The sequence below is a fragment of the Argopecten irradians genome, chromosome 7 (genome assembly GCF_041381155.1).
Source record: "Argopecten irradians isolate NY chromosome 7, Ai_NY, whole genome shotgun sequence".
Lineage (NCBI taxonomy): Eukaryota > Metazoa > Mollusca > Bivalvia > Pectinida > Pectinidae > Argopecten > Argopecten irradians.
Window position 1 is genome coordinate 4,785,413 of NC_091140.1, and position 23,951 is coordinate 4,809,363.

General features: G+C 36.2%; 1 protein-coding gene across 1 annotated transcript in view; it reads left to right on the forward strand.

Moving 5' to 3' along the window:
• Positions 1-1,160: 1,160 nt before the first annotated feature.
• Positions 1,161-23,951, forward strand: part of LOC138327335 (uncharacterized) — a 102,766-nt gene continuing 79,975 nt past the window's right edge. The window contains exons 1-3 of the mRNA XM_069273353.1: positions 1,161-1,372; positions 8,574-8,679; positions 20,816-20,916. Of these exons, the coding sequence (XP_069129454.1) occupies positions 8,608-8,679; positions 20,816-20,916 (173 nt within the window). The 5' untranslated portion in view covers positions 1,161-1,372; positions 8,574-8,607. The remainder of the gene's footprint in view (positions 1,373-8,573; positions 8,680-20,815; positions 20,917-23,951) is intronic.

The window sequence follows — 23,951 nt, forward strand, 5'->3', positions numbered from 1 at the left end:
AATGTGAGATTAATATCATTTCCTCTATTGAGATATTACACCCAAAAGGACACTATCTTATAAAAAATCAAAAGTTCACAAAAATAATTCATTATACCTAAAAAACCTCGAAGTCCAGAGAAGGCACTTAATTATGTAGCAAAAAATACCAATATTCTGCAGTTTGATTAAGTCCAGAAAGGGCACAAAAACTTATTCTAAAACAAAAACCAGAAAGGCACAAACAAGTTACAGTGACAACTTGTAAGTTTTAGCACTAAAAAGGTATAAATATAATCTATTCTAAAATGTACCTTTTGTGCGAGGCATAATAAAAAAAATCCATATAAAGCACAAACAAGTCATACACGTACGCAATTGTGCCTTTTTTGTTAGAGATTTAGCTGACTAGATAAATAATCAATTAACAGTTTTAATTTAATCAGGCGTGAAATATGCAAATTTTTTATATTTAATTAAAACTTTGTTCTTATATATGAAAGTGATGAAACTTTGCATATGGAGTATAATTTAAGATTTTCTCAATATTCTATTCACATTATTCGATGGACTTACATGTACCCAAAACATCATCATTTTTGTTGGAGTGTCCAAAATCCAGTATAACTCAATGAAGCAATATCTCAAAATAATCTAATGACTTGAAGAAGGCCATAATGGAATTTTAATTATCAACATTATTACATTAATACAATTTACTACAAGTTTTCATATTTTTTGCTTCTCATAGATACACCATTTTATTCCTTTGGAAGGTGATAGTTTACTTATTCGTTTCAGAAGTGTCACCAACTTCTGATGGCAATGTCATGACATGATAAAACTTTAATATACACTTTAGGCCTAACGACAGGATACATCCTTTTATATCGGATCTAAAAGTCTATATGTTTCTTATATCACATAAGCTACACCATCCTCGATATTCCTGGGGTTCCGATCACTTACAAACTCTTCATCCCTGGACTATATGTATTTCTTTTCTTCTTTTTCTTATCTACGAATTCCATTTGAGAAAATTATTTGTTTTATTACCCTTTTTAATTTACTCTTAGCTATAACACTTCAAATGCGTTAAAATTAAGGATAGGAAGATATGCAAATAAATAACTTCTAAAAGAAATCCGAGAGCTTCCGAATAGTAGTCAACAAAAGTCACGTGACGAAGCCAGGAGTTGTCAAGTAAAGTTAGAAGGGGTGTACAGTCGATGTCACTGTAAGGAGACTGAGTCTGTGGTAGCAGGTACTCTGAAGTGAACTGGATTATATAATTAATGAATAATTACAGGAATATGTTTGTGATTTAATGTGCAGACTGGATTTTACCCCGAGTGTTGGTCGTACCGACGGGCACCTGTCCATGTGTTTATAGGTGAGTGTATCGATAGGAATAGCGACAGAGAGATCGGTGTGAAGGCTCGTTAGATGTGATTCTGATGAGGATTGGCGTTCATTTTAAATAGTCTCTTAATTATTTTAGACACATTTTTAGTACTGGCCCACAGTGTAGACCATCTGAGATATTACCGGTTTTAGGGGGATTGGGTTTTGGATTTGGTACCACTGTGCCCATACAGACTAAATGTGACTTATCTCTAACTAAATCTGATTTCAGTTTTGTTGTACAGGTAATTTTCATTATGCATGTGCTTATCGGGTGTCATGTCATTTTTGTCTAATTAAAAATCCCCGTGTCATATCATTTTTGTCTAATTAAAAATTCCTGTGTCATATCATTTTTGTCTAATTAAAAATTCCCGTGTCATATCATTTTTGTGTAATTAAAAATTCCCGTGTCATATCATTTTTGTCTAATTAAAAATTCCCGTGTCATATCATTTTCGTCTAATTAAAAATCCCTGTGTCATATCATTTTTGTCTAATTAAAAATTCCCATGGAATTAGATTTATGCATGTGCTTGTTAATCATCATAATTTAGAAAAGTAAATGTAACAAATTTGAATGTGTAGGAGGCCATGTACAATGTATAACGCAATGAGAAATGGAGTTTTTTATTTACATAGAAGATATCATCTGATGGAGCAAACTGCATGTATGTGATAAATATTTGCTCAATGTTCAAATAACAGCCAAGAATCCAAATCAAAAACGCTAAGAAGCAAACTTGATGTTTTTTTTTTTTTTACTTTGTCCTCTATTTCGCAGTGCAGACAGGTATGTCATCATTTACAGATGTATTGAGCGAGAGACAGAGCTAAAACTGGATTAATAAAATATCAGATTTCAATGATTTGGTGACCATCTTTTTGTTAAATATCAAATATGTCAGTTATAGTAACTATATTTGCTCCTGCATTTAACTATTTAGTAGAACGGGAAAAAAACCAACCTAGGCACATATAGGAGTACATCTGCCGATCGTAAAAATTGCAGAGTTGCCAATCTCTCTTTTATATGTATATGGTTTTGTATTATAGCTACATATGTACCAATTTTACCGGTTCATTATTCTAAATTCAGTTATGGTTTTCAACCATTTTGACATTATTAAAGCATGCTACATAAAAAGTAATGAAAGTTTTATTTAGCAATAGTTCAAGCTGTCCCTATCAACCAGGCTCTAGCTATTCCATTAGGATAGATACACTTGTGATAATCATACATTCAGTATTGAATGTCTTTCAGTTGGCATTCATAGCCAATATGAATGCCAACTGAAATGAAAGACATTCAATGCTTATATTCAAATTTTGATCCATTTTTATAATGAATTCCCAAGGAATTTTGCATCTAGAATGAATTAATCCTTTGTTATCATCATGGATGGAATAGCCATTTCAACATTCGTTTTCAGTGATAGGTGGCATGAGGATTGTGACGTCATAATGATAAGGACGTTATAATAAGCGATTGAAGTTCATAGTCTATATGACTGCCAACTGCGCTTGTTAAAGTTACATAGTTGGACTGCAGTAATCATGTAAATATTTTAAATAACCTGGCCATCGAATCATGGATTCTAGATTGGTGTATCAGCTGGTGCTATGTAGATGAGGTTGTGTTAGAAGTATGCCAAACGTTGGTCAGCAGACGTTCAAATCCGATATCCTCTGATCGAAAAAAATCTGTTGACAATCTGACAATAGACAATATCCAAGGGGTTTAGGTAGGCATAATGAATGGAGTATTGTTTGAGTTATACACACTGTGTAAACCCAGGGGCTGGCAGTGGGTGGATAGTAACTCGATATACACCAGGATCAACCCAGAGCCTAACCAACTAGTACACCAGGGTATAGAATGCCTACCATGATTACTTAGTAGTCTAAGTTTTGTGTACCATTTGTCTGTGTTTGGTCCAGGATTCTCCAGACTTAGAACCTGTGGGTTGGAGACCATGGCAGGGAGGGGAGAACCTGTGGGTTGGAGACCATGGCAGGGAGGGGAGAACCTGTGGGTTGGAGACCATGGCAGGGAGGGGAGAACCTGTGGGTTGGAGACCATGGCAGGGAGGGGAGAACCTGTGGGTTGGAGACCATGGCAGGGAGGGGAGAACCTGTGGGTTGGAGACCATGGCAGGGAGGGGAGAACCTGTGGGTTGGAGACCATGGCAGGGAGGGGAGAACCTGTGGGTTGGAGACCATGGCAGGGAGGGGAGAACCTGTGGGTTGGAGACCATGGCAGGGAGGGGAGAACCTGTGGGTTGGAGACCATGGCAGGGAGGGGAGAACCTGAGGATATATGGGTTGGGACTTGCATGGACTTATTATGAATGGTTCCCAACTGATTGTCAAGGTCCCAAACTTATTATGAAGGTGTCCAACTTGTTGTGAAGGTGTCAAACTTGTTGTGAAGGTGTCAAACTTGTTGTGAAGGGTCTCTATCATATTTTGAATTGTCCCCAACTTATTATGAAGGTTTCACAATGTTGTAAAGGTTTCCAACTTATTGTGAAGGTCCCCAACTTATTGTGAAGGGTCTGCAACTTATTGAAGGGTCCCCAACTTATTGTGAAGGATCTCCAACAGTTATTGTGAAGGGTCCCCAACTTATTGTGAAGGGTCCCCAACTTATTGTGAAGGGTCCCCAACCTATTATAAGGGTCACCAACATATTTTATCACACCTCAGACAAAAATGTCACAAAATGATTGGCGGCGAGATGTCATTTAGTGACCCCTGACACTTTATAGGGAGTCTGTAATCTTTATTATGGCTTAATATGGCGTCTGAAAGTTCTAATATTAAGTATTGCAGATTTTGTCCTGAGATGGCTTAGCACATGGTGATGTTGATCTTAAAATCAAGTAAAGAATGGAAAACCATTGTTTTGTAGGTCAAAACCTTCAACAAGTACATATAATCAAAGCACAAGACTTTTCTAAAAAGGCCAAACTTATCATTGAGAATCCAAAACCTGCATGGCCAGGTTGTCCAAGCATATAACTTTGTAGCTAACGTCTAGTCCCTTTGTTTGAGCTGTGAAAAGTCAAAATTTTTCCTGGTAAGGCAACAGTTTGGAGGTACAATGTATATACTCTAAACTTAAATTAAGAGTCTAAATGTTGTTTGTAAAAGACAAATTTTATTATGATAACCTCAGAAGTCAGAAACCAAAACCTTTTGGATAGAGAGAAAGGGTATTGGTATAGGTATATCAAATATTAACATAGAATGTCTAGTGCTGGCTTGCTGCCCAGCCAGAAACCAACCTTTTAGTGGGTGGGTGGGTGAAGTTTTTAACTTAATTGAATTTTTCTAGGGAAAGTTTTCTAGACTGTGTGACAGGTTGAAGGTTTGGTAGAGTGGGTATTGTTATATCATATACCTGTAGAGTTATACAGGTATAAGTTCTTCATAACAGGAAGTTTACATGTTTATGGTCAAATTATAATGTGTTTTACTTACTGTTAGACCAAACTAAGGGAATCTGTATTGGTAAATATAAGTTTATAATCTCAAGTTAATACTGGGTAATTATATATAAAAATAACCCATGTTAATACAAAAGTTGACCTCTCGTCTCGTAGTCTGCAGTACTCGCTACCATAATGCAGCTTATTTGCTGTATAAAAGCTTGACTAAGAGTATTAATAGATCAGAAGTAATGCCATTTCTGATACCACTGTTGTACATTGTATCAAGGTTCAGTGTTAATAAGAAAATGACTTCCGGTCTGTTTACATTCATTAATAGATTAATTACTTTTATGTGCTTGATTTATTTTCACATTATCATAACTAATGAATAATTAGTGGCAATTAATTTCGTGATTTAGACTCATATTGTTCTTCTATACCTGTGCTTGAAACATTTTCATAGTAATCAAACTTCATTTTTTTAATTACTTGTAAAATACACAAAATGTAATCACACACAAAAATAAGCTGGTTAATCAGTATGTATCATTTTGTACTTAATGTATTCTGCATGAATTACATAGTATAATTTGAGTAGCATCTTAGATTTAATCTTTCTTCATTTTTAGAAAAAGTTCAAAACATGTACAAAAAGTGATGAAACTCCAGTCGGAATGGCTTACTCAGAAATCCATGATCTGTCAACGTGTTTAGTCAGCTTACAATGCACTTGCTATGCATGTTACGATTAACGATTAATAAAATGTTTAATCGATTATCAGCGATTAGCTTCATTAATCTAACCGTCTTCGATTATTCGACTAATCGTTTCAGCCTTATAAGATAGTGTTATATGACAATGTTTCTTTCTGTTGTTTCAGGTGACATGCCTGTAATTTGTTGTTCTATATAAGATAGTGTTATATGACAATGTTTCTGTTATTTCAGGTGACATGCCTGTAATTTGTTGTTCTATATAAGATAGTGTTATATGACAATGTTTCTGTTGTTTCAGGTGACATACCTGTAATTTGTTGTTCTATATAAGATAGAGTTATATGACGATGTTTCTGTTGTTTCAGGTGACATACCTGTAATTTGTTGTTCTATATAAGATAGTGTTATACGACAATGTTTCTTTCTGTTGTTTCAGGTGACATGCCTGTAATTTGTTGTTCTATATAAGATAGTGTTATATGACAATGTTTCTGTTGTTTCAGGTGACATACCTGTAATTTGTTGTTCTATATAAGATAGTGTTATACGACAATGTTTCTTTCTGTTGTTTCAGGTGACATGCCTGTAATTTGTTGTTCTATATAAGATAGTGTTATATGACAATGTTTCTGTTGTTTCAGGTGACATACCTGTAATTTGTTGTTCTATATAAGATAGTGTTATATGACAATGTTTCTTTCTGTTGTTTCAGGTGACATGCCTGTAATTTTGTTGTTCTATATAAGATAGTGTTATATGACAATGTTTCTGTTGTTTCAGGTGACATACCTGTAATTTGTTGTTCTATATAAGATAGAGTTATATGACAATGTTTCTTTCTGTTATTTCAGGTGACATGCCAGTAATTTGTTGTTCTATATATGATAGTGTTATATGACAATGTTTCTGTTGTTTCAGGTGACATACCTGTAATTTGTTGTTCTATATAAGATAGAGTTATATGACGATGTTTCTGTTGTTTCAGGTGACATACCTGTAATTTGTTGTTCTATATAAGATAGTGTTATACGACAATGTTTCTTTCTGTTGTTTCAGGTGACATGCCTGTAATTTGTTGTTCTATATAAGATAGTGTTATATGACAATGTTTCTGTTGTTTCAGGTGACATGCCTGTAATTTGTTGTTCTATATAAGATAGTGTTATATGACGATGTTTCTTTCTGTTGTTTCAGGTGACATGCCTGTAATTTGTTGTTCTATATAAGATAGTGTTATATGACGATGTTTCTTTCTGTTGTTTCAGGTGACATGCCTGTAATTTGTTGTTATATATAAGATAGTGTTATATGACGATGTTTCTTTCTGTTGTTTCAGGTGACATGCCTGTGATTTGTTGTTCTATATAAGATAGTGTTATATGACGATGTTTCTTTCTGTTGTTTCAGGTGACATGCCTGTGATTTGTTGTTCTATATAAGATAGTGTTATATGACAATGTTTCTTTCTGTTGTTTCAGGTGACATGCCTGTAATTTGTTGTTATATATAAGATAGTGTTATATGACGATGTTTCTTTCTGTTGTTTCAGGTGACATGCCTGTAATTTGTTGTTATATATAAGATAGTGTTATATGACGATGTTTCTTTCTGTTGTTTCAGGTGACATGCCTGTGATTTGTTGTTCTATATAAGATAGTGTTATATGACGATGTTTCTTTCTGTTGTTTCAGGTGACATGCCTGTAATTTGTTGTTATATATAAGATAGTGTTATATGACGATGTTTCTTTCTGTTGTTTCAGGTGACATGCCTGTGATTTGTTGTTCTATATAAGATAGTGTTATATGACGATGTTTCTTTCTGTTGTTTCAGGTGACATGCCTGTGATTTGTTGTTATATATAAGATAGTGTTATATGACGATGTTTCTTTCTGTTGTTTCAGGTGACATGCCTGTGATTTGTTGTTCTATATAAGATAGTGTTATATGACGATGTTTCTTTCTGTTGTTTCAGGTGACATGCCTGTGATTTGTTGTTCTATATAAGATAGTGTTATATGACGATGTTTCTTTCTGTTGTTTCAGGTGACATGCCTGTGATTTGTTGTTCTATATAAGATAGTGTTATATGACGATGTTTCTTTCTGTTGTTTGAGGTGACATGCCTGTGATTTGTTGTTCTATATAAGATAGTGTTATATGACAATGTTTATTTCTGTTGTTTGAGGTGACATGCCTGTGATTTGTTGTTCTATATAAGATAGTGTTATATGACAATGTTTATTTCTGTTGTTTGAGGTGACATACCTGTAATTTGTTGTTCTATATAAGATAGTGTTATATGACGATGTTTCTTTCTGTTGTTTGAGGTGACATGCCTGTGATTTGTTGTTCTATATAAGATAGTGTTATATGACATTGTTTCTTTCTGTTGTTTCAGGTGACATGCCTGTGATTTGTTGTTATATATAAGATAGTGTTATATGACATTGTTTCTTTCTGTTGTTTCAGGTGACATGCCTGTGATTTGTTGTTCTATATAAGATAGTGTTATACGACGATGTTTCTTTCTGTTGTTTGAGGTGACATGCCTGTAATTTGTTGTTCTATATAAGATAGTGTTATATGACGATGTTTTTTTCTGTTGTTTGAGGTGACATGCCTGTGATTTGTTGTTATATATAAGATAGTGTTATATGACGATGTTTCTTTCTGTTGTTTCAGGTGACATGCCTGTGATTTGTTGTTCTATATAAGATAGTGTTATATGACGATGTTTCTTTCTGTTGTTTCAGGTGACATGCCTGTGATTTGTTGTTCTATATAAGATAGTGTTATACGACGATGTTTCTTTCTGTTGTTTGAGGTGACATGCCTGTAATTTGTTGTTCTATATAAGATAGTGTTATATGACGATGTTTCTTTCTGTTGTTTGAGGTGACATGCCTGTGATTTGTTGTTATATATAAGATAGTGTTATATGACAATGTTTATTTCTGTTGTTTCAGGTGACATGCCTGTGATTTGTTGTTATATATAAGATAGTGTTATATGACAATGTTTCTGTTGTTTCAGGTGACATGCCTGTGATTTGTTGCTCCGTATAACTATGGGCACACTAGTGATGCAGACTGAGCTGGGAACCCTGGAGTCGGGACTCAAGGATCTCAAAAAGTCCAGGGTATGTTCCAAAAACTTATCTATTTAGTTGTTTTCAGTGTCATTCCTGTCCCATTCAAATGATATGACTGCAGTTTAAGGGGAAAAAATAACCAGAATTAGAAAAAACCCAGGCCAAAAGGGCAATTAAATATTATCTCTATTAACAACTAATTTATTGGGAGTCTTAGAAACTAATTAAAAACAAACCTAAATAAAACCTAGGACCCCAACCAGAGCTCAATGTACTTTCATGAAATGTGTAAATAAATATTAACCATCCTAAAGTTTTATTGCTTGACATCAACATCAGATAAATAAACAGAGTTACGGCCCATTATTTTTACTGAAATCAACTTCTATGCTTTCTTTCCAATTGTTGCAATACTGTGCCTTTTTTGGTCATTGAATTCATTTCTGAAATTTTGCTTAAGATTTGGTTCAAGTCCTTCTGGAATTGAAATCATTTTGAGGTGTATACTTAAGAGATTCCAATGATCTTTCCATCAGAAGTATGACGGAAAAGTCACCAAATTAAACTGATTAACATAATTTAACAGCAGACAGCGTTGCTGGTCAATGACATACTTAGTACCACCTGTCTCATTAACAACAGAATTTTTGATTGTGAGGACATTTGACTTACCAGTAATGTCGACAAATGTCCTATATATATTGTATTGTGCATTATGTATTTACCAATCTCAACTAATCTGCCTTGTTTATTTGTTATTTCGTTTCAAGGGTTGATTTTAAGATGGTGTTATGTTATTTCTGTAGGTCACAATGTCTTTACCATATTTAAAATCCTTTTATAACAATCAACATTAATCAGTTCCAGCTGTTAGGTGTAGAATCGTTGTGATTGGGCGACGGCAGCGCTCCGTTTAGTTATTGATAGCTATAGATTTACACACAGATAAACTATAGGTAAATAAATATACCCTATAGGTTCTATATAGTATTGTGTTGTTTATAGTCTTTAAAAGTTAATTGCTTATAAGGAAATCAGATTCCCAACTTGTAGAGGTCTATTGTCGAGTATCAATGTGTAGAGGTTGACATCATTCCAAAGATCTTAAGCATGTATACGGGTATTGGGTAACAGACAAAATGAACTAAAGATCTACCATATGTATACAGGTATTGGGTAACAGACAAAATGAACTAAAGATCTACCATATGTATACAGATATTGGGTAACAGACAAAGTGAACCAAAGATCTACCGTATGTATACAGATATTGGGTAACAGACAAAATGAACTAAAGATCTACCGTATGTATACAGATATTGGGTAACAGACAAAATGAACTAAAGATCTACCGTATGTATACAGATATTGGGTAACAGACAAAATGAACTAAAGATCTACCATATGTATACAGGTATTGGGTAACAGACAAAATGAACTAAAGATCTACCATATGTATACAGGTATTGGGTAACAGACAAAATGAACTAAAGATCTACCGTATGTATACAGATATTGGGTAACAGACAATATGAACTAAAGATCTACCATATGTATACAGATATTGGGTAACAGACAATATAAATAAAGATCTACCATATGTATACAGGTATTGGGTAACAAACAATATGAACTAAAGATCTACCATATGTATACAGATATTGGGTAACAGACAATATAAATAAAGATCTACCATATGTATACAGGTATTGGGTAACAGACAATATGAACTAAAGATCTACAGTATGTTTACAGATATTGGGTAACAGACAAAATGAACTAAAGATCTACCATATGTATACAGATATTGGGTAACAGACAATATGAACTTAAGATCTACCATATGTATACAGATATTGGGTAACAGACAATATGAACTAAAGATCTACCATATGTATACAGGTATTGGGTAACAGACAAAATGAACTAAAGATCTACCGTATGTATACAGATATTGGGTAACAGACAAAATGAACTAAAGATCTACTGTATGTATACAGATATTGGGTAACAGACAAAATGAACTAAAGATCTACCGTATGTATACAGATATTGGGTAACAGACAAAATGAACTAAAGATCTACTGTATGTATACAGGTATTGGGTAACAGACAAAATGAACCAAAGATCTACCGTATGTATACAGGTATTGGGTAACAGACAAAGTGAACCAAAGATCTACCATATGTATACAGGTATTGGGTAACAGACAAAATGAACTAAAGATCTACCGTATGTATACAGATATTGGGTAACAGACAATATGAACTAAAGATCTACCATATGTATACAGATATTGGGTAACAGACAATATAAACTAAAGATCTACCATATGTATACAGGTATTGGGTAACAGACAATATGAACTAAAGATTTACCGTATGTATACAGATATTGGGTAACAGACAAAATGAACTAAAGATCTACCGTATGTATACATGCAGGTATTGGGTAACAGACAAAGTGAACCAAAGATCTACCGTATGTATACAGGTATTGGGTAACAGACAATATGAACTAAAGATTTACCGTATGTATACAGGTATTGGGTAACAGACAATATGAACAAAAGATTTACCGTATGTATACAGATATTGGGTAACAGACAATATGAACTAAAGATCTACCATATGTATACAGGTATTGGGTAACAGACAAAATGAACTAAAGATCTACCGTATGTATACAGATATTGGGTAACAGACAAAGTGAACTAAAGATCTACCGTATGTATACAGGTATTGGGTAACAGACAAAATGAACTAAAGATCTACCGTTTGTATACGGGTATTGGGTAACAGACAAAGTGAACTAAAGATCTACCGTATGTATACAGGTATTGGGTAACAGACAATATGAACTAAAGATCTACCATATGTATACAGGTATTGGGTAACAGACAAAATGAACTAAAGATCTACCGTATGTATACAGGTATTGGGTAACAGACAAAATGAACTAAAGATCTACCGTATGTATACAGATATTGGGTAACAGACAAAATGAACTAAAGATCTACCGTATGTATACAGATATTGGGTAACAGACAAAGTGAACCAAAGATCTACCGTATGTATACAGATATTGGGTAACAAACAAAATGAACTAAAGATCTACTGTATGTAATGTATACAGATATTGGGTAACAGACAAAATGAACCCAAAACTACCTATTTATATGGATATTGGGTAACAGACAAAATGAACTAAAGATCTACCGTATGTATACAGATATTGGGTAACAGACAAAGTGAACTAAAGATCTACCATATGTATACAGATATTGGGTAACAGACAAAATGAACTAAAGATCTACTGTATGTATACAGATATTGGTAACAGACAAAATGAACCCAAAACTACCTATTTATATGGATATTGGGTAACAGACAAAATGAGAGCCTTAGATGTTGACACCATGAAGCATGTCTCATGTTATGCAGTCTGCATTTAATTACAATAGATTTATATTTCAATCTCAGTAAATGGTTAATGAATACAAAGGAAATCCATTGTTAAACTCATTGTTGTTAAATGGGTGTATGGCTTGATTGATTGTAAATAAGTAAATGTTCAAAGATATATATGTAAGTACCTGTTTTATTCATAAGAACAATTCCTGCATGGTCCCTTTTGTTTTGTTCACCATGTACATATCGACATGTGTAAATGTCTTTTCATCTTGATTGCTATAAAGAGGTCCAGTAACAAGACCCATTATTCTGAGATTCTTCTTTGATGTCAGATTCCAACTTGAGAAGTTTGGAGTTTTCAAAGCAAAAGCACAATCATTGACAAAATCACATTGTTTGCATATAGACAATGCATGATATTTGAAGTTCTAAGTTTATGACAAATAACAATGTATACTAGACCTATAAAACCAGGGGAGGTAAGTAAAGTTTTCTCAAGGCCAGGCTTCAAGAGCCAATAATAGAGGAACATCTCTTATTGTATAAAAATCCTAAAGAGATACCTGCTGATTGTTATAGTGCCACAGAAATCAGGAGTAATTATGATTATTGGCATAAAGTTTCTGTTTACCATCTAGAACTAGTAATTCACTCGCAGATTTACTGCCATACATTGTAGTTATTTAAGAACAGAGAATAGGCCTTAGACTAGAATAGACCAGGATCGGACTCAGGCTAAAATAGACTAGAGTCAGACTCAGGCTAGAAAAGACTAGGGTCATTTTCAGAATAGAACAGCTAGGCCAGGGTCAGACTCAGACTAGAATAGACCAGGGTCAGACTCAGACTAGAATAGACCAGGGTCAGACTCACATTAGAACAGACCAGGGTCAGACTCACACTAGAACAGACCAGGTTCAGACTCGCACTAAAATTGACCAGGGTCAGACTCGCACTAAAATTGACCAGGGTCAGACTCACATTAGAACAGACAAGGGTCAGACTCACACTAGAACAGACCAGGGTCAGACTCACACTAGAACAGACCAGGGTCAAACTCAGAATAGAACAGGCCAGGGTCAGACTCACACTAAAATTGACCAGGGTCAGACTCACACTAGAACAGACCAGGGTCAGACTCGCACTAAAATTGACCAGGGTCAGACTCACACTAGAACAGACCAGGGTCAGACTCTCACTAAAATTGACCAGGGTCAGACTCACACTAGAACAGACCAGGGTCAGACTCGCACTAAAATTGACCAGGGTCAGACTCACACTAGAACAGACCAGGGTCAGACTCACACTAAAATTGACCAGGGTCAGACTCACACTAGAACAGACCAGGGTCAGACTCACACTAGAACAGACCAGGGTCAGACTCACACTAAAATTGACCAGGGTCAGACTCACACTAGAACAGACCAGGGTCAGACTCACATTAGATCAGACCAGGGTCAGACTCACACTAGAACATACCAGGGTCAGACTCACATTAGATCAGACCAGGGTCAGACTCACATTAGATCAGACCAGGGTCAGACTCACACTAGAACATACCAGGGTCAGACTCACACTAGAACAGACCAGGGTCAGCCTCACACTAGAACATACCAGGGTCAGACTCACATTAGAACAGACCAGGGTCAGACTCACACTAGAACATACCAGGGTCAGACTCACATTAGAACAGACCAGGGTCAGACTCGCACTAAAATTGACCAGGGTCAGACTCACACTAGAACAGACCAGGGTCAGACTCGCACTAAAATTGACCAGGGTCAGACTCACACTAGAACAGACCAGGGTCAGACTCACACTAAAATTGACCAGGGTCAGACTCACACTAGAACAGACCAGGGTCAGACTCACATTAGATCAGACCAGGGTCAGACTCACACTAGAACATACCAGGGTCAGACTCACATTAGAACAGACCAGGGTCAGACTCACACTAGAACAGACTAGGGTCAGACTCACACTAGAACAGATAAGGTCAGACTCACACTAGAACAGACCAGGGTCAGACTCACACTAGAACAGACTAGGGTCAGACTCAGACTAGAATAGACCAGGGTCAGACTCACATTAGAACAGACCAGGGTCAGACTCACACTAAAATTGACCAGGGTCAGACTCACACTAGAACAGACCAGGGTCAGACTCACACTAGAACAGAGCAGGGTCAGACTCACACTAGAACAGTCCAGTGTCAGACTCACACTAGAACAGACCAGGGTCAGACTCACACTAGAACAGACCAGGGTCAGACTCACATTATAATAGATAAGGTCGGACTCACACTAGAACAGACCAGGGTCAGACTCACACTAGAACAGACCAGGGTCAGACTCACACTAGAACAGACCAGGGTCAGACTCACACTAGAACAGACCAGGGTCAGACTCACACTAGAACAGATCAGGGTCAGACTCACACTAGAACAGACCAGGGTCAGACTCACACTAGAACAGACCAGGGTCAGACTCACACTAGAACAGACCAGGGTCAGACTCACACTAGAACAGACCAGGGTCAGACTCACACTAGAACAGACCAGGGTCAGACTCACTCTAGAACAGACCAGGGTCAGACTCACACTAGAACAGACCAAGGCCAACATATGATATAGAGCCTTAGCTATAGACCTTGTATGATGGAAAAGCATAAGAAAGTGCTCCCAAACCTAAACTTGTTAACAAAAAAGGCCTTATGTATGCCTGTGTCGAGATAATCTTACCCCAGTCTGGCATTCTTTCAAAAATATGTCAAAACCTGATTGTACCGATTTACACTTTAATGAATAATTCCTAGCCAGTCTGTTAACCCATATGTATGTACTGAAAGATAGTCTTACATTTATATATACATATACAATGAACATTCATCACAAGCTATGCAATCTTTGTCATTATTATATATACTTTCACCTGTACTTACAATCACTTTTATAATGCCTTGTAAAGCAGAAGTGACACTTGCTGAGTAGAAGTAAGACAGCAACTAGTAGCAACACATTTCCTTCAAGCATGTTAAAATCTGAAGAACAGATTTGGAACTTCTTTTCCTAACATACACTAGGTTATCTCATCATCATTGATCATTGATCAGTAGTCAGTAGGTTGCTCAATTTTACTTTTCTTCATTGTTTGTCAAAGTGTCAGTTAAATAACAATAGATTTCTCCTATCCATTTATATGGTGCTCAGTGGCTAACTGATGGCCATCTTGAATCCAATTTGTAAAGACCATGGTCCTGCTTCCACTAGTATACCATAAATGGTATAGTGGCTGTCTTGAATTCAATGGTAAAGGACCATTATCAGGTCCTGCTTCCAAATGTATACTTGTTACAATCAAAGTTATAGGAACAGAGCAAGTAAATTAGTGGTAAATTAGGCCTTAAGACCTCTCAATAAAAATGTATATATTTATAAAAAACGATTTCGTAATCATGGTAACAATTGATGAAGGATTTCAAAATTCTGCCTCTATCTTTTCATCTTCAATATTTAAGTTGGAAAGCATCATGGGGTAGTTTCCAGCTATGCTGAAAGATTCTAACAGTGCTTTGGTTTTCTCATGGTACTCTGGTTTTCTCATGGTGCTCTGGTTTTCTCATGGTACTCTGGTTTTCTCATGGTGCTCTGGTTTTCTCATGGTACTTTGGTTTTCTCATGGTGCTCTGGTTTTCTCATGGTGCTCTGGTTTTCTCATAGTACTTTGGTTTTCTCATGGTGCTCTGGTTTTCTCATGGTGCTCTGGTTTTCTCATGGTACTCTAGTTTTCAAATGGTGCTCTGGTTTTCTCATGGTACTCTGGTTTTCTAATGGTGCTCTGGTTTTCTCATGGTACTCTGGTTTTCTCATGGTGCTCTGGTTTTCTCATGATACTCTGGTTTTCTCATGGTGCTCTGGTTTTCTCATGGTACTCTAGTTTTCACATGGTGCTCTGGTTTTCTCATGGTACTCTGGTTTTCTCATGGTGCTCTGGTTTTCTCATAGTACTTTGGTTTTCTCATGGTGCTCTAGTTTTCTCATGGTAATCTGGTTTTCTAATGGTACTTTGGTTTTCTCATGGTGCTCTGGTTTTCTCATATGCTCTGGTTTTCACATGGTACTCTGGTTTTCTCATGGTGCTCTGGTTTTCTCATAGTACTTTGGTTTTCTCATGGTGCTCTAGTTTTCTCATGGTAATCTGGTTTTCTAATGGTACTGTGGTTTTCTCATGGTGCTCTGGTTTTCTCATAGTACTTTGGTTTTCTCATGGTGCTCTAGTTTTCTCATGGTAATCTGGTTTTCTAATGGTGCTCTGGTTTTCCCATGGGGCTCTGGTTTCCTTAATTCATCATAATTTGGTACAGCCCTATAAATTACCTTGACTATTAAACAAGATAAACCCAACCAAACCAAGGTACAAAAAATAATATCAAGTAATTTTGAGATGTAGGGGGTCCCTGAGTGAATGAGATCAGACATAATATGTAAATAGTCAATATGTTTGTTGACATTCTCACAATGACCTTATTCCAAAACTAATGAAGTAGAGTTATGTTTCAAAGGTTGTTTCTCGGATCGGAAATGGACAGGGACGGTTACCACATACAGTATAACCAACGAGTGTGTAATGGAATTAATAGTGCCTGGTGCTACTTAATAGTCATCAGGTGTGTGAAATTATATTTAATAGCTGAAAGGGTTTAAAAGGCTCAATCTACATGTAGGACGAGACTGTAGGGCAGAATCGGATCAGAATAATGTGTTCGACTTATAACAATAATAGTCTATGTAGAATCTGATCGATTCACAGCTGTTCTACGTGGACAATAGCTGTTGTTATATAATACAAAACTCTTTATGTCACACATTTGTTAGTAACGGCCCAGGAAAGCTTTCACTAAAGAATTGTAACAGACAGTGTAAAGTCTCAGGATTTGTTAGTAACGGCCCAGGAAAGCTTTCACTAAAGAATTGTAGCAGACAGTGTAAAGTCTCAGGATTTGTTAGTAACGGCCCAGGGAAGCTTTCACTAAAGAATTGTAACAGACAGTGTAAAGTCTCAGGATTTGTTAGTAACGGCCCAGGAAAGCTTTCACTAAAGAATTGTAACAGACAGTGTAAAGTCTCAGGATTTGTTAGTAACGGCCCAGGAAAGCTTTCACTAAAGAATTGTAACAGACAGTGTAAAGTCTCAGAATTTGTTAGTAACGGCCCAGGAAAGCTTTCACTAAAGAATTGTAACAGACAGTGTAAAGTCTCAGGATTTGTTAGTAACGGCCCAGGAAAGCTTTCACTAAAGAATTGTAACAGACAGTGTAAAGTCTCAGAATTTGTTAGTAACGGCCAAGGAAAGCTTTCACTAAAGAATTGTAAAAGACAGTGTAAAGTCTCAGAATTTGTTAGTAACGGCCAAGGAAAGCTTTCACTAAAGAATTGTAACAGACAGTGTAAAGTCTCAGAATTTGTTAGTAACGGCCCAGGGAAGCTTTCACTAAAGAATTGTAACAGACAGTGTAAAGTCTCAGGATTTGTTAGTAACGGCCACGGAAAGCTGTCACTGAAGAATTGTAGCAGACAGTGTAAAGTCTCAGGATTTGTTAGTAACGGCCCAGGAAAGCTTTCACTAAAGAATTGTAACAGACAGTGTAAAGTCTCAGGATTTGTTAGTAACGGCCCAGGAAAGCTGTCACTGAAGAATTGTAACAGACAGTGTAAAGTCTCAGGATTTGTTAGTAACGGCCCAGAAAAAGCTTTTACTGAAGAATTGTAACAGACAGTGTAAAGTCTCAGGATTTGTTAGTAACGGCCCAGGAAAGCTGTCACTAAAGAATTGTAACAGACAGTGTAAAGTCTCAGGATTTGTTAGTAACGGCCACGGAAAGCTGTCACTGAAGAATTGTAGCAGACAGTGTAAAGTCTCAGGATTTGTTAGTAAAGGCCCAGGAAAGCTGTCACTGAAGAATTGTAACAGACAATGTAAAGTCTCAGGATTTGTTAGTAACGGCCCAGGAAAGCTGTCGCAGACAGTGTAAAGTCTCAGAATTTGTTAGTAACGGCCCAGGGAAGCTTTCACTAAAGATTTGTAACAGACAGTGTAAAGTCTCAGAATTTGTTAGTAACGGCCCAGGAAAGCTTTCACTAAAGAATTGTAACAGACAGTGTAAAGTCTCAGGATTTGTTAGTAACGGCCCAGGAAAGCTTTCACTAAAGAATTGTAACAGACAGTGTAAAGTCTCAGGATTTGTTAGTAACGGCCCAGGAAAGCTGTCACTGAAGAATTGTAACAGACAGTGTAAAGTCTCAGGATTTGTTAGTAACGGCCCAGGAAAGCTTTCACTAAAGAATTGTAACAGACAGTGTAAAGTCTCAGGATTTGTTAGTAACGGCCCAGGAAAGCTGTCACTGAAGAATTGTAACAGACAGTGTAAAGTCTCAGGATTTGTTAGTAACGGCCCAGGAAAGCTGTCACTGAAGAATTGTAACAGACAGTGTAAAGTCTCAGGATTTGTTAGTAACGGCCCAGGAAAGCTTTCACTAAAGAATTGTAACAGACAGTGTAAAGTCTCAGAATTTGTTAGTAACGGCCCAGGAAAGCTGTCACTAAAGAATTGTAACAGACAGTGTAAAGTCTCAGAATTTGTTAGTAACGGCCCAGGAAAGCTGTCACTAAAGAATTGTAGCAGACAGTGTAAAGTCTCAGGATTTGTTAGTAACGGCCCAGGAAAGCTGTCACTGAAGAATTGTAGCAGACAGTGTAAAGTCTCAGGATTTGTTAGTAACGGCCCAGGGAAGCTGTCACTGAAGAATTGTAGCAGACAGTGTAAAGTCTCAGGATTTGTTAGTAACGGCCCAGGAAAGCTGTCACTGAAGAATTGTAGCAGACAGTGTAAAGTCTCAGGATTTGTTAGTAACGGCCCAGAAAAAGCTTTCACTGAAGAATTGTAACAGACAGTGTAAAGTCTCAGGATTTGAGTCCATTGTATCCTGATACTTGATCATGTATTATCAAACTTTTTCACAGGCAAAAATAAAATTTTAGCCTCCTACAAAAATTTCAATAAACACTCAATAAATTTTGGTTGGTGATAGAGTTAGTCAGTCTCTTTACTATAAGATCAGAGGATTGGTAAAATGTAATTATGGATAGCAGAGAAATAGTCTGGTCTTTGCTGTCAATGATTATATACATTTGTCAAGTTTATCAAGCACTGATGTATGGTATGTGATTGAGATATGTGTTTAGTTAGGTAGCCATCAGCTACAACTATTCCAATGTTGTAACAGATATATAGCTGGCTTTCTAACTTAAGGGATAATGGTACTGTATTTTCTAGAATATAAGCCACTATTTCCCCCCTGGAAATATGGAGTACAGCTTGTAATCCAGTGCGACTTACATATATGTGTATATCAATCAAGGATGAAGGAATTTATAAGTATTGAGCACTCCAAAGAATGGCCCACAGCTAAGTAATCATATAGGATCAATATTTCTAATTGATATTTGTCTAAATCTGAGGTATAACTGATCTGATAACTTCTAGGTTAATATAAACTTTCCATTTTATGACGAGTCTGTATTTGAATGCCTATAATAACTTCTATGTTAAACCCCTATTGGATTTACAGATGAATTTGTAGTGTGATCAAGTCAATACAATAACATTTATGTTACAAACAGATTACCAGTCCCATTCCTTCCATGACCTTATAGAAATCCAAATTGAAATATCAATACGCGATTGAATAAGGTTTTCTTTGCCTTGCCCTTGTAAGAATTAGCAGTTTGTTCCTTCCCAATCAATGTCCTATAGAAATGGCTGTACATTTATTGTTTCCATACACAGATAGGATCAATATTTACGTTTTAACTACAGATGATAAAATCAGTCGGTGCAGTTGAATTAATATCTCCCATTTAAAGTCTTACAACATAAAATACCAGCTAACAAAATAACCACATCACATCACAGCTGTCAAAACCTTATAGATGTGTTAATATGTTTGTCAAAGATACCCACTGAAAGCATTGGACATACCGGGTAGTATTTTTATTGATGAATTGATACAGAAGTTATAGTTCTTGACATTTAGGGACAAAATGTTCAACAGCAATGACATATAGGGACAAAATGTTCAACAGCCATGACACATTGGAACAAATTGTTCAACAGCCATGACACATTGGAACAAATTGTTCAACAGCAATGACATATAGAGACAAAATGTTCAACAACAATGATACATAGGAACAAAATGTTCAACAACAATGACACATAGGGACAAAATGTTCAACAGCCATGACACATTGGATCAAAATGTTCAACTGCAATGACAAATAGAAGCAAAATGTTCAACAGCGAAGACACATTGGAACAAAATATTCAACATTAATTACATGCCAGGACAAAATGTTCAACGGCAATGACACTTGAAATATATCTCAGGTATAACAACACATAGAAACTGATGTATTGCTTATGTTTAAAATTATTTTGTTATGAAGCAGAGAAAATCCAATAATGAGGATATGTTTGTACTATGTGTATACTATTGTTTTAATGCCACTGATGTTCCATTATTGTAGAGATACCTGAGGTCAATATCTATACTTATAAACTCGTTATTATAAAACAATGGCTTAAACAAATGTAAATGAAACCCCATAGAAATATTGACCACATAATGTGCTCTAATATCAGTTTCTCAATCAAGTTATTGGATTTGACAATAGTATATAGGTCACTGATTGTTGATTATTTACCATTCCAGCTAATGGGAGTCCAGGAGTTCAAGGACATGTACGGGGCTATAGAGGAGCACCACCGTGACCTCAAACTGGCCCACCTGACCGGAAAGGCACGAGACCTCCTGTAAGTAATATTATAAACACTGCTTTAATGATCTAAAAGTCAGTAAAATCTATAGAGATTGGAACTGTTTAATGACACATTGATCGTTAAATTCATGCAATATCTAATGACCATCATTAGGCCATCTGACTCATCCACTGTCCACTGTCAACTGTGTGCCATGTGGAAACTTTTCATTTAAATGTCTCCTTTTCAATTACCAAAAGATACAGGGTACTGATAGTTAGCCTGTAGCATATAGAAAAGAAGGGCTTCCAAGTTTGTTCAAATGAATAAGCTTGACCTTCATTTAAGGTCACAGGGAACAAAAATTTACTAAAAGGCTATACTCTTAAAAGACTTCTTTTCAATAACTAAGATGTCTTGAGACTTGATATTGGGCCTATAGCATACTTGAAGCAAATTAAGACTACCAAGTGTGTTCAAATGTATGACTTTGGCCTTATTCAAGGTCACAGAGGTCAAAAGACAAAAATTCTAAGCTAACTTCTTGTCAATAACTATTAGTGCCCTAGAGATGTAGCATGCTGGGATGAGGCACTACCAATTTTGTTAAAATAAATGACCTTGACCTTCATTCGATGTCACAACTTCTTGTCAATAAAAAAGAGGCATAGAAACCTGATATTAAGCTTGTAGCATGCTAGGATGAAGGAATACCAATTTATTCAGATGAATAACTTTATACAAGGGTTACGGCAGTAACGTGTTGTATTGTGCCAATAGTCAGATGCTTGTTAAGGCTCAAGGAGCTCTTGTACTAATTAAACACTCAGACTCCAATATGTCATACATTTAGTCTTGATTTCCAAGGTCACAGAGTGGCAGAATTTAAAAATTTATAGGCTCAAAAACTCAAAATTATTATCTTGGTAAAAGCAGAATTTTGTTGACTTTGCTTAACCATTTGACAGATTGGCACTGTTGTGATCATACTTTGGGCTAAATTAAATCTGACCACTGTCCACATTGAATATGAAACATTTATAAGTAGAAAATAGAAATCATTCCACACCCAAAATATCATGTCTGCAGATATATACAATTTATTTGTATGAATGAGAGAGTTTGAAGGATTACATTATAATGCTATAACAGGGGTATGTTATGACCAGACCCTGATCCAGGACACCTATAATACACACTATGGTATTGATTAGTTGGATTAATCCTGTCTTACCTATCACCTGGGATTCAATCCTCGTTACTTACACAACTTATCTCACACCTGACAGGGGCACTACTTTCACTACCTCTCATACACGTCTGGTCAACTTTATCAAGTTAGGAAGCTTCTACCCAGGGCAATAGTCAGTAATAGTTAGGAAGCTTCTACCCAGGGCAATAGTCAGTAATAGTTAGGAAGCTTCTACCCAGGGCAATAGTCAGTAATAGTTAGGAAGCTTCTACCCAGGGCAATAGTCAGTAATAGTTAGGAAGCTTCTACCCAGGGCAATAGTCAGTAATAGTTAGGAAGCTTCTACCCAGGGCAATAGTCAGTAATAGTTAGGAAACTTCTACCCAGGGCAATAGTCAGTAATAGTTAGGAAGCTTCTACCCAGGGCAATAGTCAGTAATAGTTAGGAAACTTCTACCCAGGGCAATAGTCTACCCAGGGCAATAGTCAGTAATAGTTAGGAAGCTTCTACCCAGGGCAATAGTCAGTAATAGTTAGGAAGCTTCTACCCAGGGCAATAGTCAGTAATAGTTAGGAAACTTCTACCCAGGGCAATAGTCAGTAATAGAATGCTACCCACACCTCCACCACATCTACATGTTCATAAAATGTCTATGAGAACAGTTCTTTAGAAAATATCAAAGGATTATGACTTTTTCCCTACCACAAAAGGAGAGGACATTGGCATCAATGTAGTAATATAGATATATGTCCTGTCCATTCTCAACCTCTCCTTCAATGATGTATGCAGATTGGTAGCATTAATTTGATATATTTTAGACATTTCTGTAAAGTCTTAGTTTTATTTCTTTGAAATATAGTTAATAAAGATCTAAAGCTGATGATAAACATTTTAAGATTTGTATTTGTAAGTTGACCCAGCTGACAGGTGTGGTGTGTCCTACCTGTGTGATAGGGTAGTACTGATAAGACTGTTTGACATGGGATATGTACAACTTAATGTGATCTACTACAGTTTTAACCTCCTCTCACCCCTCAATTCACACTTGACCTCACCCAATTATATTGTAATGGGGGAGTCTATTACCTGATGTGGGTTGAAAAGCTATTTCCGTCACTTTTTCAACACCTTCATATCTACAAAGTATATATTTTGTTGATCATTTATTTTCCTAAGAATGTTTTTACAGTTATCAAACAGGGAAACAGAAATCCACACATATGTGTAATTATGCACACTTATGCACAATATGATATTTGATTTTATGAATTTAGAAAGATGATGATGATGATGATGATGATGATGTGATGATGTTGCCTTGTTGATGATGTTGTCATTATGATGTTGTCATGGTAATGATGACTGAGACAATAATGTCATGATGTTGATGAACATAAACATAAACATATGGCAGTTTCCTAAAACATAAACATACGACAGTCTCCTAAAACATCAACATACGGCAGTCTCCTAAAACATAAACATACGGCAGTCTCCTAAAACATAAACATACTGCAGTCTCCTAAAATATAAACATACTGCAGTCCCCAAAAACATAAACATACTGCAGTCTCCTAAAACATAAACATACGGCAGTCTCCTAAAACATAAACATACAGCAGTCCCCGAAAACATAAACATACTGCAGTCTCCTAAAACATAAACATACGGCAGTCTCCTAAAACATAAACATACGACAGTCTCCTAAAACATCAACATACGGCAGTCTCCTAAAACATAAACATACGGCAGTCTCCTAAAACATAAACATACTGCAGTCTCCTAAAACATAAACATACTGCAGTCCCCAAAAACATAAACATACTGCAGTCTCCTAAAACATAAACATACGGCAGTCTCCTAAAACAGAAACATACAGCAGTCCCCGAAAACATA